This window comes from Canis lupus, chromosome 5 (assembly GCF_011100685.1).
Source record: "Canis lupus familiaris isolate Mischka breed German Shepherd chromosome 5, alternate assembly UU_Cfam_GSD_1.0, whole genome shotgun sequence".
Lineage (NCBI taxonomy): Eukaryota > Metazoa > Chordata > Mammalia > Carnivora > Canidae > Canis > Canis lupus.
In genome coordinates, this window is record NC_049226.1 from 80684911 (window position 1) to 80703594 (window position 18684).

At 39.8% G+C, this 18684-nt stretch overlaps 1 protein-coding gene across 4 annotated transcripts in view; it reads right to left on the reverse strand.

Annotated features, from left to right (window-relative positions):
• NFAT5 (nuclear factor of activated T cells 5) overlaps positions 1-13516 on the reverse strand; it is a 122346-nt gene extending 108830 nt beyond the window's left edge. For 2 of the 4 annotated variants that reach the window (XM_038538470.1, XM_038538469.1), the window contains exons 1-2: positions 13166-13516; positions 11327-11380 (exon numbers count right to left, since the gene is read on the reverse strand). In XM_038538470.1, coding sequence (XP_038394398.1) covers positions 11327-11380; positions 13166-13238 — 127 coding nt within the window. In that variant the 5' untranslated portion in view covers positions 13239-13516. The remainder of the gene's footprint in view (positions 1-11326; positions 11381-13165) is intronic. The other 2 variants (XM_038538472.1, XM_038538471.1) reach the window with 1 other exon arrangement.
• Between the last annotated feature and the right edge of the window lie 5168 nt (positions 13517-18684).

Consider the following 18684-nt stretch of genomic DNA (forward strand, 5'->3'; position numbering starts at 1 on the left):
TCAGGTCATGATTCCGGGGTCCTGGGATTGAGTCCCACATTGGGCTCCCAGTAGGGAGGCTGTTTCTTCCTCTGCCTGTATCTCTGCCTCTCTGTTCCTCTCGTGAATAAATAAATAAAATCTTTAAAAAAAAAATAAAGGAATTAAGTAGTCATTTTATCCAAAGCATCTGTTATTCAGGTAAAAATAAACTAAGAAGGGGGATCCCTGGGTGGCTCAGCGGTTTAGCACCTGCCTTTGGCCCAGGGCGCGATCCTGGAGTCCCAGGATCAAGTCCCACATCAGGCTCCTATCATGGAGCCTGCTTCTCCCTCATCTTGTGTCTCTGTCTCTGTCTCTCTGTCTCTCTCTCTATCATGAATAAATAAATAAATCTTTAAAAAATAAAAATAAACTAAGAAAATGAAATGTTATTAAAAAATAATTATAAAATTCAAGCTCTATGTTTATATTTTCCCTTCATTTACTCTAGCCTAATACTCTAAAGAATATGATTTAACAGTTAAAAAAAAAAGTTGGGAGTTCAAAATACAATTTTAAAAAAACAAGTAAATTTTTAATTTATAGTATTTCTAAAATCCTTATAACTGGGGATCCCTGGGTGGCGCAGCGGTTTGGCGCCTGCCTTTGGCCCAGGGCGCGGTCCTGGAGACCCGGGATCGAATCCCACGTCGGGCTCCCGGTGCATGGAGCCTGCTTCTCCCTCTGCCTGTGTCTCTGCCTCTCTCTCTCTCTCTGTGTGACTATCATAAAAAAATAAAAATAAAAAAATAAAAATAAAATCTAAAAAAAAAATCCTTATAACTGCTTATCACCTAGTTGCTTATAAACTGAATGATTACACTTGTGAACATTAATTTATTATCGTTAATTCCATTTTACAGTGATATTTTTTCAAGTAAAATCTTCATTTCAGACTGAAAACCCAACAAGTTGGTATTTAAAACTGGAAAAAAAGAGATAGTACACGATCTTTAAGACTTCTAATTACAACTTTAGCGTGAAGAATAGCTACTTGTTAGCTTAAACCTATGTTTGGGTGCTTCATTGCTGTTATACACTTTAAACACAAGGCATTTTAGCAACTTACTTCAACAAATGTAATGAAAACTTTAATTCAAACAAATATTTAAGGTTGTATAATGAGGCCCCCTTCAACAAAGATTTAATTGTTCCATTATGTTGCCAACAAAAATATTTTAATGTATAAGGTCCAAACTAGCAGTATGGTACATAATATAAATGATTACTGGGCAGACTTAAATTTTATTCAAAATTAGTGCTTACAATATAGTTAAGAACAAGATAGTACTCACTTACATGTGACAGAAAGCTCATATTCTGTTTTGACCTATGCACTTAACCTATAATCAGAGAAAATAAAGTACATACCCCCCCTATGTACTTCAACTGTATAACCCTCTCAAGACTTAAACTACTTTTTACAAAGAAATTTTGAAGTTCTAAACTTCAATTTACAATTGTCAAGTACAGAGGCAAACTATATGCTCTGGTACCACGTGCACAAAAGTATTTTCCTATTAGCAAATAAAAGTTAAAAGTCAACCATATTAATTTCATTCTCTAATCTAGATTGAATTGTGAAACTCTTTAAAACACTGTTATCATTGTTTATTCACATATAATCTCTTCTACTGAGCTATAAACTATAGGTGTCCAGGATCCACATGTAAATTCATTTTGAGTTAATGAATAAATATAAATATTATGACTAAGCAACCTATACTTACATATAAACATGAAAAGTCATCCCTAGAAAACTACACTTGGCTACATTATAGAATATAGGAATGTATACATAAAAAGTCTATTACTTGTATGACCTTTAAAAAAATAATTTTGTTTTAGAATGTTATGGTGGTTGAACAAACAAAAGCTAAAGAAAAAAGGGTATATAACGTATAAATCCATGTATACGAAATTCTTAAAAAGACAAAACTCATCCATTATAAAGAAAAACAGAGGAGTAGTTGCCTGAGGGGCTGCAGTGGGCGAACTGCCAAGAGAGCAAGAGGTAGCTTGATAGGGTGACTGAAATGTTCTGTATTATTATCTGTGATTATACAAATGTATACACTTGTTAAATATTCATGGAATACTCAAAATTGGTGAACCTCTGTACCTCTATTTAAAGATGGTTTGTTATTTTTAAAAAAGAAGGGAAAGAAGGGATACAAATAATAACCGTAAAACTAACAAGCAAAATGTACAAAGTACCATGAGAAAATGGAGACAAGAGTAAAAGACTTTTTCAAAAAGGACAGTAAAAAATAAAATAAAAAAAATAAAAAGAGACAGTACAAAGAACCAAAGTAAATTAATAGAGCCTTACACAAAATATCACTACTCATACATTTTATAGTTTGGTCCTCTTTGTGTCAGTTGTTCTTCCTCTTAACTCTTAGGTAAGCAAACTGCTATTAATGCCTCTACTGAAGAAAAGGAATGCTTGTATGATTTTCCACAGGGTCTCAAAACCAAACTAGAATTAAAATCCATATTTTCTAATGCCTAACACAGACTTTTCAGGAAGTTCATGAACAATGACCCATCATAGCAAGCACAGGACTCTTGAGGCTCTATTACACTGTTTTTTCTGTTATTCATCTCCATTCAAATTTAGTTAGGTTCTGAAATATTTCAGCAGAAAAAAAAACAAGAAATATTTCAGCAGAAAGAAGGTGCAACGATTCCATGCTTCCATAAAACTACTGCCAAAGAAATTACGAGTCACACGGCATCCTCTATTTCTCAAGTAATTCTCCTTAAGTAATGCTCTACTTACCCTTTCCCTACTTCTCACTTCTGAGTACCATCATCTGTCAAAACAGGGGTGGTTCGACCTTAACAGTCCCAAAACCAGGCAATGATTTGCTAGTTTTGAGCGTTAAAGTATTCCCTCAAAGGGTCATCATTATAGTCTTCACGGATTTTTATGTGTGGCTTATAGAAATTTCTCTCTTACTCTCTCAACTAAAGCTGTTTAGTTGAAGAATCCTACACAAAGCACTCTTTTTACACCATCCGAACAGTGGTGTAATTTTAGTAGGGACCAAAGTGTAAATACCAATTATCAAATGTTTATACTAAAGAGAGTCAGGATAAGTAAAATAGTGAAGTTTCAAATCCCAGCCTTCTGGATTAGCTATGCGACCTTGGGAAAATCAGTGAATCCCTCTGTACCTCAGTTTGCTCATTTATGAAATACAGATACGGATACTATCTCATAAAATTTTTCTGAGGACTGTGAAAAATATCTGTAAAATTCTGGCACACATAAATCGCTCAAAAAATGTTTTCAGGGAAGCCCGGGTGGCTCAGTGGTTTAGCGCCACCTTCAGCCCAGGGCGTGATCCTGGAGACCCGGGATCAAGTCCCACGTCCGGCTCCCTCAATGGAGCCTGCTTCTCCCTCTGCCTGTGTCTCTGCCTCTCTCTCTCTGTGTGTCTCTCATGAATAAATAAATAAAATTCAAAAAAATGTTTTCAATTACTACTAGCACCAAACGTATTATTTTTTCTTTATCAACACTGTTTCTTTTAACATGTCCCACAAATATTACTGTAAGTAGATTTCTTAAAACTAAAACACCACACTGAACTAAATTTATAAAGATAAGAGAATCAACAACTTAGGTCACTCTTAGAAACTTTTCTGTTCTTGTCTGACCTTCAATACACCCCCCTAAAAAACAACCAATACCAAATTTACTAAAAGACTAACATTTCTGAATGGGAAAGACATAGATGAATATTTATGGCTGGCCAACAGTAATTATCATCACCTATTTGTCAAATAAATATTAAAAAGAAAAGAGATGGATGCCCAGATGGCTCAGTGGTTGAGTGCCTGCCTTTGGCTCAGGGGATGATCTTGGAGTCCCAGAATCGAGTCCTGCATCGGGCTCCCAGTGTGGAGCCTGCTTCTCTCTCTGCCTCTCTCTTTCTCTCTCTCTCTCTCCCCGTCTCTCATGAATAAATAAAATAAATAAAAAGAGAAAAAATTTTATATTTCAATAGTTAAGAATAAGTAAAAATAACTAAAAATTTCCACACAGCACATCTTTAGTTCAAATCATCAAAAATACAGATCATTAAAAAATATATATATATATACAGATCATTTATCACAACACCTGGTTTTATTTATATTTGGAAGCTAAAATCATTATCTGTAGTTTGTCCATAAAGAAAATTTCTACCTTTTCACTTAGGGACATGTTTGTAATTAGTATATTATATACTTTGTTATTTTAACCTTAATTTTTATTAAGACAATAGCAAATAAAAGACACATAAATCTCTTCTATGGAATTTGAAATAAAATCCTTGCAATAAGACAATAACAGAAGTTAACAAGCAACATTTCTATTGGAGAATGTCTTATACCTTAGGACTAACAGGACTGCCTTCTCTTACTACACAATCAGGTCCAAATGATGTCTCAGAGTAATCTGATCTTCTATTTTTCTCTAATTACCTATTATTCTTTGTGAACAATATAACAAGTCAATTTTTTCTAATAAAAAGTAACCACTTTTTAAATATATATTATTAATTATATGTATTTATATATATTATTAATTACAGTAAGATGTTTTTCTGTACTATTACTTTCAAGTTTTAGGAGACTCCTGGAATAATTATGGTACAGTCAAGAGTGTGTTAAGAGCAGCCAAGAACCATCTGATTAAATATGAATTTCTATCCTCTTACTGTAATAAGCAACAGAATGCTAATACTGATGAATATAACAAAAACAGAGTTTAGAAAGAGACACAAAAACAAATGGTAGGAAATCAGAGAGATGGATTCTAGTACCAAGAAGTGAAGATGAACTCAGTATGTATGACTTTTATAATGTTTGAACTTCACTTCCATAATTATTCCCATAATGATATTTTTAGTTTACGAGATAAAGATCTATAGAGATTAATAGACACTAAACAATTGGGATCCCTGGGTGGCTCAGCGGTTTAGCGCCTGCCTTTGGCCCAAGGCGCAATCCTGGTGTCCGGGGATCGAGTCCCGCGTCGGGCTTCCCTGCATGGAGTCCCTCTGTGTCTCTGCCTCTCTCTCTCTCTCTGTCTATCATGAATAAATAAATTAAATAAATCTTTAAAACAAAATTGACACTAAACAAGAAAAGAATCCAACAGATTATTTTTAACGTTAAATATTTTCAAAAAATCCTTTCCATCAAGATAACTATTCACACATTTCATCATTTAAGAGTTAATGGTTTAACTACCTTACTAACATCAGCCCTAGGAAGAGAAATAAATCAGGCTTAATGGCAATTCAGAAATACTCCAGAAAGTCAGGAAAATACTGCTACTCTGTTAGGATTTTCATTTTGTAAACTATAAAGTATAATTATGCAAAAGTAACATATCAAATAGTTTGACAGCAATAAGAAAAAAAAGAAGTAGTTTATTGTCCCTAAGTCATTGTATTACTTCATACTTTCTTTTAAAAATCTTCCAGTTTGAAATATTTAATTCATATTAAGACTACCTCACATTGGTAGTTAGCTCTTATTTAACCAATTTGGTCCATCATGTAATCTCTTAACTCTTGCTTTTAAAACATTTTAAAATTTAATCCATGGTTTTTATTACTCTATTTTTTCCAATTTATGTTTTTTTCCTGTTTTACCTGATTTTCTACATTCGTATATCTACATTTTCAGAATGCCCTCTTACTTGTACTCATTTACTTAGTTTAATTTTTATCAGTTTTCAAAAAAAATTTTTTTACCAGTTTTCTACATGGAAAACCATACATGCCAAAATCAACATTTTTCAATGCAGAAAATATAAGAAACAACAACTTTTCCTCCATATTTGAATTTTTCCTTGAGGCACTCCAAAGATTCCTAGCCTTCAAGTTTTTTGAACACACTAGCCATAAACAATTTTATTTTTTTATTTATTTTATTTTTTTTTTTTATTTTTTTTTTAATTTTATTTTTTTAAATCTATATAAAATATCTTCTTTAAAGAAGGCAGAAAAAAAAAAAAAAAAAGAAGGCAGGGAAAATGCAAAAAAAGAATCAGGGACGCCTGGGTGGCTCAGCGGTTGAGCGTCTGCTTTTGGCCCAGGGCGTGATCCTGGAGTCCCAGGATCGAGTCCCACGTCCAGCTCCCTGCGTGGCGCCTGCTTCTCCCTCTGCCTGTGTCTCTGCCTCTCTCTCTCTCATGAATAAATAAATAAAATCTTAAAAAAAAAAAAAAAAAAAGAATCAAAAGTAAAATCTTATAGTATATACATCTGTACAGGACTTTTTCTATGTGAGTTATTTTTAGCATAATTCCAACAGTATCTCTTTTATTTACTTATTTCATTAAGAGTTTCACGTGTAATTATGGGGTCATCAGAAACATTATTTTATGGCTATGTATTACTGCATTAAACACCTTGACCCTGGGATCCCTGGGTGGCTCAGCGGTTTAGGGCCTGCCTTTGGCCCAGGGCGTGATCCTGGAGACCTGGGATCGAGTCCCGCATCAGGCTCCCTGCATGGAGCCTGCTTCTCCCTCTGCCTGTGTCTCTGCCTCTCTTTCTCTCTGAGTCTCTCATGAATAAATAAGTAAAATCTTAAAAAAAAAAAAAAAAATACCTTGGCCCTTTTTCCATTGTCAGACAATCACCATGATAAATAAAAAGGTAGTAGCAGGGGCAGCCCCAGTGGCCCAGTGGTTTAGTGCCCGCCTTTGGCCCAGGGTGTGATCCTGGAGACCCAGGATCGAGTCCCACATCAGGCTCCCTGCATGGAGCCTGCTTCTCCCTCTGCCTGTGTCTCTGCCTCTCTCTCTCTCTCTGCCTCTCATGAATAAATAAAGTCTTAAAAAAAAAAAAAAAACTTAAAAAAAAAGGTAGTAGCAGAACTACATATGGTGACAGATGTTAATTAGACTTATTGTGGTGGTCACTTTCCAATATACACATATAATGAATCATTACACTCTGAAACTGTAATGTTTTACATCAACTATGCCGCAATTAAAAAAATGAATTTGCTATTTTTAATAATATATATACATACATATACACATACATTTACATATATATATATACACACACACACACACACACATAGTAACAGGAAGAACCAGATTGATATGTAGGAAAAAAGCAAATTCAATTGAAGAGATTTTGAGATTTTGAATCTACTTTTAATTTTTTTTAAGATTTTATTTATTTGAGAGAGTGAGAACAAGAGAGATCACAGATGGGGACTGAGAGGGAGAGGGAGAGAGAAAGGGAGAAGCAGACTCTCCGCTCTGCAGAGCAACTGATGCAGGGCTGGATCCCAGAATTGAGAGATTATGACCTAAGCCAAAGGCAGATGCTTAAATGACTGAGCCACCCAAGTATCCCTTGAATCTATTTTTAAAGGTCAATAACACTAAACTGCAAGTTTTCCAACCTGGTTTTCCTAAAGAGAGAATTTAAAATTGGAAAAAATATATTCTATAAAAATTTGACAAATTATAGGATAGTAATTAAATTGTCCTTACTCAGGGTTGGATTTACTAGTCAATGGAAATCTAGACTACTGACAGAAAGTATGCATATATATGATTAGAAAATACTTACATAACACAGGAAGTCCGTATAGTATAATAGTTAGGAGCAGAGACTACAGTGAGAATACCGGTGTTGAAATCTCGGCTACAATTTACCAGCTGTGTGACTCTGGGTGAGTTACTGAACCTTCTCATGCCTTAGCACCCTCATCTGTAAAACTGGATAATAATAACCATCTTGAAGAGTTAAGAGAATTCAGTGAGTTCATATTTATAAAGTTCTTGACACACAGTAAATGCCAAGTAAGTGGTTGTTGTTTAGAATTATTTAGCTAATATTTATTGAACACTATGTGCTAGGTTAAATGCTTACACATGAATTTGCCTCAAATACTCTTCACAGCAACCCATGATGAAGATAATACGATTGCCTTCATTTAAAGATGAGAAAATTGAAGCACAAAAGATAAGTGAGTAAGCCAAGGTCAAGCACAAATGCTGAAACAAGGATTTGAACCCAAGTTTGATGTATGACCTACAATTTTCACACAGATTACAAGGTACATTATAACTAGAAGCAGTAGCCTCCAGCAGAAGTGTATCTTAAAAAGAGGTCAGGAAGAGGAGACTACTGAAATAAATCAGAATATGTATTTCCTGGATTAAATGCTGTATTTTTTTTTTTTTTTTTTTTAGATTTTATTTAGTTATTTGAGAGAGAGTGCACATGAGCATGGGGGGAAGGAAAGATGGAGGAGAATTAGACTCCCTGCTGAGCAGAACCTGACATGTGGCTCGGTCCCAGGACCCTGAGATTGTGACCCAAGCAGAAGGCAGACACTTAACTGACTGAGCCACCCAGGCACCTCTAAATTACGGTATTTTGGGATCCCTAGGTGGCGCAGCGGTTTGGCGCCTGCCTTTGGCCTAGGGCGCGATCCTGGAGACCCGGGATCGAATCCCACATCGGGCTCCCGGTGCATGGAGCCTGCTTCTCCCTCTGCCTGTGTCTCTGCCTCTCTCTCTCTCTCTCAATCTCTGTGACTATCATAAATAAATAAAAATTAAAAAAAAAATGTTTAAAAAAAATAAAAAAATAAAAATAAATTACGGTATTTTTTTTTTTAAGATTTTATTTATTTATTCATGAGAGACACAGAGAGGCACAGACACAGGCAGAGAAGAAGCAGTTTCCCTACAGAGAGCCTGATGCAAGACTCTATCTCAGGACCCCAGGATCACGACCGGAGCCAAAGGCAGATGCTCAACCATGAGCCACTCAGGTTCCTGGGATCCTGCATGGGGATCCCCGTGGGGAGAATGCTTCTCTCTCTGCCTGTGTCTCTGCCTCTCTCTCAGTGTCTCTTATGAATAAATAAATAATATCTTTTAAAAACAAGTAATAAGGAAGTATCACTACAATATAAAAGTATGTATATATGAAATGACTTGATGTCTGATATTTGTTTTAAAATAATACAGCATGGGGCACCTGGGTGGCTCAGTCAGTTAAGCCTCTGCTTGGGCTCAGGTCACGATCCCATCGTCCTGGGATCTAGCCCCATGGGCTCCCTGCTCAGTGGGGAGTCTGCATCTCCCTCTCCCTCTGTGTGCCCACTCACACTCTCTCTCTTAGATATATAAATAAATAAATCTTAAAAAATAAAATAATACTGCTTGGGGAAAGGGAGAGTATAAAAGAAACAAGATTAGGCATGCACTGAGAATTGTTAAAAACTTGGTGATAGGCATATGAGGGCTCATTATTTCATTCTCTACTATTGTATGTTCTTTAAAATGTCCATAATAAAAGATTAAAACAGAAGTAGACTGCATATATTAAATACTTTCATTACACAAACTTTCTTATGACTCTCTGTATCAAAGACAGAAAATGATAGCTGATATTGATACATTTCACAACATATATAACCTATGAAAGGATGGTATCGCTTCAAAAAAATTATCCTCTCATCCAAAATAAAAATTTAATAATTAAAGTATTGAAGCACATACATGTAAATAAACATATTAAATGGCTGTCTGCATTTCCCCTGACTTGTTAAAAATATTTCCAGATATAATTAACACTTTTTCCCCCCTTTCTCCTCCCTGATAATCTCTACGATTATGATACTCTCTGGTCTGCTGCCCAGAAAATGGATGGCTTTGTAGAGACAAATATAAATCTACAGCACAGTCACAAATGGAACAATATGAATAAAAAACGGAAATCTGCTTCACCAAGAAACATAAAATTTCTTGCCTCAAATTGTAGTTGATTTTTATACTAATATCTGTCAATGGGCTTCTGATAAGTATAAATACAATCAATAGTTAGAAAACATTTTATATGTTCTATATTATAGTTAAAACAAGTTAGCTGATAACTAAAGGAAAAGACCAACATTTATTAAGCCAGACACTACACTAGGCATTTTCATACATATTACCTCACTAAATTTAAGAAATTATATACATTTTTATAGAAAGAATATTAAAGTTTAGAGAGGTGAAATCACCTGCCCAAGGCCACAGAGTTTATTAATAACTAAATTAGTATTCAAACTCAAGCTCAATTACAAAACCAACTCTTCCCCAGCACTATGTCAGACTACCATATGGAAGGCAAGCATCTAAAATCAAACTTAAATATTTAGAGCTTTTTTTAAGTGGACCACAAAATGTTTAAGTTACTGGTTACATATATATTTTACAGTGACAGCTTGGCTCTGGATATAGAATTCCAGCTAAAACACAAAAAGCATTATTTCTGCTATCGTGTGACTTTTATTAATTTCAGCCTCAGGTTACTCATCTCTATAATGGGAAAATAAATTCCTTGCTGTCCAACTGCAGGATTACAAAATTCAAAGAGGATATATGTAAAACCACCTCAAAAACCTCAAAGCACAGGGACACCCCCACCCCACCCCACCCCACCCCCAGCTGGCTCAGTCAGAAAAGCATGCAACTCTTGATCCAAGGAGTGGTGAGTCTGAACCCCACACTGGGTGTAGAGATTACTTAAAAAATAAATAAATAAATAAATAAATAAATAAACTAAAAAAATTTATTTTAAAAACCCTATGAAAATACAAAAAAAAGGTATTTTTTGTCTTAAAATGCTAAAAACAACAAAGTTTTCCCATTTTTTCAATATAACGTTTTCTAAAGTAATTATGAGCTGTTTAAATTCTACACCTTCTATTAACATTTCCAGAACTTTCTCAAACTCTCTTTTTCTAAGCATAGTTCAGGCATCATCTCTGTCACTTGGCTTTTCTTATCCTTAAAAATAATTCAACAATAATAACATCGCTTTTGTAATAAATAATTAACATGCTGTTTTGAAATGCTCAATATATAAAAATCCTAAATTCTGAATTTTCAAACTAAGTATGTGTTTGGTGTCACTCTTTCAGTTGTATTCATGATCATAATATTTGAGCCTTTTCATATTCAGTTTATAAAAAGCTAGAATTAAGATCTGGAATTCCAAAGTAGAACACCCAACACATAATTTTTAATGATTTTGTGGGGTGGGGCGGGGTTCAAAGCTTCTCAAAGCAGATACAATAAGCTAACAAGCACATCAAACACAGCAACAAAATCCACTGAAACATTCAGCTGCTCTAAAAGAAGGATCAGGCTCTTTAGGAGAAAATTACATTGTATGAGTTTGCAAAGTTTCACACTTTCTCACTTAAACTCCATTTCAGAGAAAGCCTTTGCATACTCACACAATATGCTTTAAAATGGTACTTTGCTGACCTTCCAATAGTCCAGCTCTATGAAAATTCTGTGATGGGTGTAACTTCAGAGAATCTGAAAAACACAAAAAGCATTAAGTACTTTTTATGCTGAATGACTTGAAAAAGAAAAAAGGCAAGGGTAGCATACATCTCTTACATAACTGCCATGTATTTTTAAGAGCTAAAGCTCCTATCTGTGAATATACTCTCCAAAAGAAGGCTGAATTGCCTCTACATTGGTCTCTATGCTAAACTTAGATTTTTCATAAAGCATTTGTTTCATGGAAAATTATCTGATGATTACTGCACAAATGGTGTTAATGTCTTGCCTATTTTTAGCACCCAATTGTAATACCACATTAGCCCTCTTCTAAGAATCATCGCTTGATAGCATCTTTTTCTTCTGACGCTCTAAACTACAATATTTCCAAACTACTTCAGGTACGCTGCCTGAAAAACATCCTACGGGATTTGTGACTGCCAACTAAAGTCATCAGAGCAACAGACAATGGCCACGGTTACTAAGTAGGACTCTCTGTACAAACCCAATCGTCAGTCTGTAAAGTCCAGTACCTTCCAGGGTGAACCATCTCACTCCGATTCACTTAAACAATTTACGTTTACTGACGTGACGCTCAAGTAAGTACCCCCGGGGGGGCGGGGGGGGGGGGGGAGTCAGCGGATGGATACATCACACCAAAACCGAAGAAATGCTGGATTTCTCAGGAAGGAGGTTCACAACGGCACACATATATATTTTTTAATATGGTGAAATGAATAGCTAATAACCCAGTTTTGTCTTTTGCCCCTCCCGGTGGTTTAAAAAAAAAAAAAAGTGGTGAAGAGTGCAGCGGGAGCATTTTGGTTTGGTGCCCCTTGCAACGGGGGAAACCTGTTCTAACACATTCTTGCGGTGCCCAGCATAGGAATTTAAACCCCGTAGAGATCGACTCGAGTGCTAATATCGTGGATCCCGGGAATCCCCTTTAGGCCTTCGCCGAAAGAGTTTATAGAAAATGTGAAATCTCCTGTTAAGGGTGCCCCATTCCTGCAACGAGCCCTGGAACACGGCAACCAAAGAGAAAATTCTCAAAGGACAGCGTCAGTGCCCGAGCCGGTACCCCTGGGACAGGAGAGGAATAAAACTAGATCCAGAGAGAGAGAGAGAGAGCGAGAGCGAGCGAGCACCCCTATCTTTTGTAAAAGACAGAGGTGTAAGTCATGAGAAGGCCACAGAGGTAGGAAGGGAAAAAAAAAAAAAAAAAAAAAAAAAAAAAAACAGAAAACAGAAAATTCGGGCCCTTTCCAGCAAGAAGATGACGAGGAAAGGGAGAACGCCTGGTCGAGGGGGGCCGTCCCAACACCGGGAGGGAGTGGACTAGGCCCGAGGGAGCGGGGGGTAGGACGCCGCCGCGCAAACAACCCGGAGGGGGGGGGAATGGTGCCCCTGCCCTCGGAACCGGCCTCGGGCCGCGCCGCGCGTGCGGGGGCAACTTTGCGGCGCCGGAGGGTCCTGGCGAGAGGGGCCGCGGCCCGGGGGGGAGCGGGGGGGGTCCCCGAGCGGGGGGGGGGGGGCCGGGCCGGCAGCTCCGACTGTGTGGCGGGGCCGGGCCCGCGGGCGGCGGGCGGCGGGCGGCGGGCGGCGGGGGGGCTCGGAGCGGCGCGTGCCGCAGAGACCCGGGGCCGCCGGCTCCGCGGGGGAGGGGCCGCCACTCCGCCACCGCCCGACCCGCCGGCCTCTCCCCGCCCCCCCCGCAGGCCCCGAGCCGCCCGGGGCCCCCCGCCCCCGCCGGGGACCCCCCGGGCTCCGCGGGCCGCGCCTCCCCGCCCCCACGCCCCAGCCCCCAGCCTGACTCACCTCGCGAGTACAGGGACTTGGGCGATTCCAGGTCTAGGTCCGCGCTGAGCAAGGAGATGAAGTCCGAGGGCATCGCAGCTCGACCCAGCCCGGCCCGAGGGCAGCGGGAGGGCGGGGGAGCGGCGGTGGCGGCGGCACCTCCTCTCCGGGACCGCGGGCACCGATCCGGGGGCGGCGACGCGAGGGCGGCTGCGGCTGCCTCCTCCTCGAGGGCAGGGACTTCCACCGGGCCGAGGACCGAGGAAACGGCAGCGAGGCGGAGGGGAAAACTCCACGGGGGCTGGTTCCCGGCGAGCCAGGAGGGGGGCTCAGGGCGGGGACAGGGAGGGGGGGAGAGCCAACGGGTCCGTTTCGTGCTTCTCCTCAGCGAAAACTGACGGTCGCCGCCACCGCCGCCGCCGCTGACAGGAATCCGAGCCCCGCCCCCCGCGGGGCACTGCGCAGGCGCGGAGGGGGGCGCCCCGCAGCCTGGAAGAGCGAGGGCGGCCGCCGGAGGGCGGGGAGACGCGCCACGGAACAGCATCAACAAGGGCTTCGCTTCCTGCCGCCGCGGCCGCGGCTGCTGTTTCCCAGCCGGGAAAGGGCCCCGCCAGCAGGGAGGGAGGCAGGGAGGTGTCCGCGCCTGGGGCCCCGGGGAGGGAAGAGGTATTTGCGCCGACCTGGTGGCGGCCGGCCCAGCGCCGAGCTGAGCGCCGGAGGAGGCGGCCCCCCGGGAGCCGCGAGGGCTGCGGGGAGAAGACGGGGACCCCAGGGCCGGCCGGCGGGGCGCGCTGGCTCGGGGGCTCGCTGGGGGCGGAGTCGCGCGCCCGGGACGGCCTCCGGCCCCGCGCGGCTCTCCCTGGACGGCCTCCTCGAGTGGGCCGGAGGACGACCAAATTCGCTTCTTGATTAGGAAATGACAGACCGCATCTAAAATCCTCGAGTTATTGCTTGTTTTTAATTAAAGTACCTTCTCCGTCCTTCGCCCTCCCCCTTGTTTGCCTCCCCTCCCCCATCCTGTCGAGGCTGCAAATGCAAAACAAAACAAAAACACAACTTTCTGATTGTGCTGGGTGGCCGAGTTTCATCGGGGTAGGAGATAAGAGGCTATTTAAAAATTGGATCGTATGAATCCACCTGGCTGTTCTAGAGGAAAAACGAAAAAATTAAAAAAAATAAAAAGCAAACCTAAACATCACTCTTCCAGACCAGTTTCATTTTTTTTACCTTTGGATTAGGCAAGGATGGAGGAAAAACACATTTAATTGAGTTTTTGCTATTCTGTTCATGGGGCCAAAAGTTTCCGTTGCAAAAACTGAAAATCCTCACCTACACCGCAGACCGTTTCCTGACTCTAATAGACTTCTGAGAAAATTTTAATCAAGTTATTAAAATATCAATTGCAGGGTATGCATCTTGGGAAATAATTTTAATCTTGTGTGGAATACTGATGCCAGCAATCACTGGGCAACGTTTTAAAGTTATTAGATTTGGTTTGGGTTTTGTTATTTTATCTACAAAAATAGTTACAAATCATAAAAATTACTCTTTTGTGTGTGTGTTTGTGTGTGTGTGTTTGTGTGACATACATATATACACAATTTTTAGAGCCTTTTCCACAGGGATTTGGGTAATTCATCTGGACTCCTGGAGATGGGGGAAAACTCTCAGCAAAGGAGGGCCCAGTGCAGGTGTCTCTGGGTGGGGCTCTTTGCAAAGCTTTACCTGCAGACCTAGAATTTAAACTTGTGTCATCAGTCTCCTATCTTTCCATCTGAACATCTGATTCAGGTTGCCCAATTATCTTCATTGCATTCTGTGCAGTAATGAATCAACACTGTGAACATTTTCTTCCTGTCAGAGGTAAGAATGATTTTCAGAGCCACCCCAATATGGCAAAGCAGAACAGGAAACTACTGTCAAATCTCCATTGCCACTGTCTGCTGTTGCAACAAGTCCCAAGGGAAGTCCCTTCATAAGTGGTAAGAACCCCACTCATTTGAGAGAGGAAGATTCAAACCCAAATTGCCCAACAGGCTAAGGCCTGGGCCAAAGCATTTGAATTGGAGCAAACACCTATTGGAGACCTTTCCCACTCCTCCATTAGTCAATAGAAGATGTGAGGAGAGGAAATTGTAATTTACCATGCAGAACCCCAATACTGAAGAGTTGGATATATCACTCTGAACATATCCCTTTTCCCCAGACCTATGAAATCATTCAACAAACTTAGGGTATAGGAAATCCCCAGTACTGTTCTGACCCTCATTAGCAAGTCAAGAATTGGCAAGGCCTCTTCCTTCCCCTTTCCCTCAACACTTTTCTGCCCTTTTCCCCCAGTATGAGTGCTTTGTTGTTTATGTTAATCAGATTTCCCCTGATTTGGTAAATGGAGTTAAGAGGGGGAGCCCCCCCAAGTGTGAATTGACCTAGACTGTGAATTCTCCTAGATGGATTCTTTGGGCTCAAATCCCCCCACCCCCATCGTTTGATTGCATCAACCAGTAATTATATCTCATGGATATTTGAAAAGTCAGTGTCCTTCTCATTTCCTTTTACAGAAATGCATTTTTTTGAAAAACTTTATTTTTTTTAAGATCTTACTTGTTTATTCATGAAAGACACAAAGAGAGAGGCAGACACATAGGCAGAGGGAGAAGCAGGCTTCCTGCTTCTGGGATTCGTTACCAGGACCCTGGGATCATGACCTGTGCTGAAGGCAGATCCTCAACCACTGAGCCACCGAGGCATCCCTGAAAAACTGTTTAGATGGATGGTTTTCATCTTTGCAACAGCAGAGACCTAGATTTCATATTATCCTTAAAATTGCAGTGACTAAAAACAAACATGTTTGCTCTGCTCTAATCACAAAATATGATATAACCCGCATGATATTTGGGGTTACCAAAAATAACTATCTGATTATGTCTTTAGTAAATTATAAGTTACCGCCAGTCCCAAGGATATTTCCCTCTGTAGTCATTAGTGTCTCTGTGCTTCCCCTTTTATTCAATGGTTGAAAGACTCTCTTGTTATATTTCAAAAGCCACCCATCACCCAAGTATACACCTTCATAAAACTTCGTGCACAATAAAAGGTAAAGCTTTAAGCATGTAAAATTTGGAAATTTCCTCTCATTAAAAATTACAATAGGATTATGGGGCAAAACGTAAAGCAGATTTAGTAGTTTGTAGAATTCCTTTATATTGCTTCCCAATCATCATATCACATTCCCAAGTTACTTGATTAAAATTTCACAAGAACCCAGATTCAACTACAAGGTTGTATAGATTATGCAATAGAATGTCAGTTTTTATATTGGTAGTGTGTTCTTTAACCCCTCCTGGACCTGTTTAGGCACTTAGTGAATTGTGTTGCTGGATCTACTCTAAATGAAAGAGGTTCAAATATCAACCACTGAAAAGGAATTAAATAAACTCATACAGAACAGAGGAATGTGTTGTCACAAGATAATCTTTGTCATTGTAATACAATTAAGGCTGTTAAAATAATTTTGGTCACATGTATACTGTAAAGAACCTGCTAAACAAACACAAAATCTGAAAGGAAAATTTCCAGAGCAATTCAAGTCATGGACCAAAAGAAAAAAAGGCTTAGACTGAAAATTTTCTTTGCTCCACCTTGGGAGCACTCCTTAATAATAATGGAGAATTGATAGGGGTGGGAAATGGCAATGACTACATTTGTGCTGAAATTGTAAACAAAGCCTTATTTGATTATGATTATGTGTCAATTTTCACCCTTAGAACATGTTCTAGCAAATATTTCTGAAGGCGAAATTAGTTTTTTTAGTTTTGCCATTGGATTTAGAACATTCTCACTCCTTACATCTTTCACTGCCGAAATCTGATAATCAGTCATCTAATTCACTTTTTTTTTTCATCTAATTCACTTTGATGAAATACTTCTGTACTTTATGACTGGGTCTGAGTCAGAGATGTCATCTGAAATCTTACAGAGACCAGTTCAGTCTCTCAAGATCTAGAATAATTGCAAGTCCTGAGAGAGAGAACAATCATCTTGAACTGGGAGAACCTGGTGAACAGTGGCAAAAAGAGATAAATGCCAGAGAAAAATCAAAGGATAGATGAGGTAGGAGAAATCTTAATGGGAAGATAGAAACCCCTGAGCCCATTAAACCAAGAAAGGAAAGAAAATATCTCGAGGTCATCCCAACAGTAAGCAGACTGGATTTATGCAAACTGCATTCAAGTCCTCATCCATATTGGCTTTGACACTATCACATTTGCTAAGATACTCTTTCCACACCTAATCATAATATGAATAATCTAGTAGCCCACCTCAGCTATGATATTAGTTTGTCCACGAGTATGAATGGTTTTTACAGGGGCACCTAGGTAGCTCGGCTAAGCATCCAATCTGACTCTTGGTTTTGGCTTAGGTTGTGATCTAGGGTCATTGGATCCAGCCCTGTGCCAGGATCTGTGCTCAGCAGGGAGTCTGCTTGAGGTCCTCTCTCTCCCTCTCCCTCTGCCCCTCACTCCGTGCTCTCACTCTCTTAAATAAATAAATAAATCCTTTTTTAAAGATCTTATTTATTTGAGAGAGGGAGAGAGTAGGGGGAAGAGCAGAGAGAGACGGACAAGCAGACTCCACACTGGGCACAGAGCCTGATGCAGGGCTCAGTCTTAGCACCCTAAAATCATGACCTGAGACAAAATCAAGAGTTGGAGCTTAACCAACTGAACCACCCAGGCACCCTGCATGAGACTCTTGATATCGGGGTTGTGAGTTTGAGCCCTAGTTGGGTGTAGAGATTACTAAAAAATAATATCTTAAAAAAAATTATTTCAAAAACTACATAGGATGAAAGTCTTTAACCTTTGTAAGATTTCTGAGCAAAACAAAAACAAAATCCACAACACAGAGAAGATGAAAAAGCATTCCTCTATGTGAAGCAAATCCATTCTTCCCTCTTTCCACAAAAGGGCTCTAGGAACTAAGGTAGGTGCAGGAAATACAAAGATTTTGCAAAGATGAATATAAGAAGCCAACTCTCGGCCTGATGTGGGAGATGACCTTTAAACAAACACACACACTGTGATGGATGCTATGCTAGAGTTTTGTACAGGTACAAGAAATCAGTTATTTTTGCTTTATTAGTAAGCTGATAGAGGGGAAGAGGAAGGAATGCCATCTAACACACATCACTTTCTTCTCCGCCCACTATCCCCCCACAGCTGATTTCTCTTCACTCCAACCACAATTTCCTACAGTGGTTAAGAGAGGCTAGACAGTTGCAGGGCAAAGTCCTGACATACAAATGTTTACATTGTGAAACATCACAGTTATTATGTGTTGATACAAATATTCCAAGAAATACCTGGGCTTCATTGGACTTTGTCAGTGGATAGTCAAAGAAACATTGAGTGTCTTTTTTCAGCTTTGCTGAGGATAATGGCTAAATACTTAGGTTAAGGACGTAATGATAAAATAGTTGAATTGGTCATCCACAACTAAGCCCAGAACTGAAGGGCTAAGTAGAAGTTATTGGATAA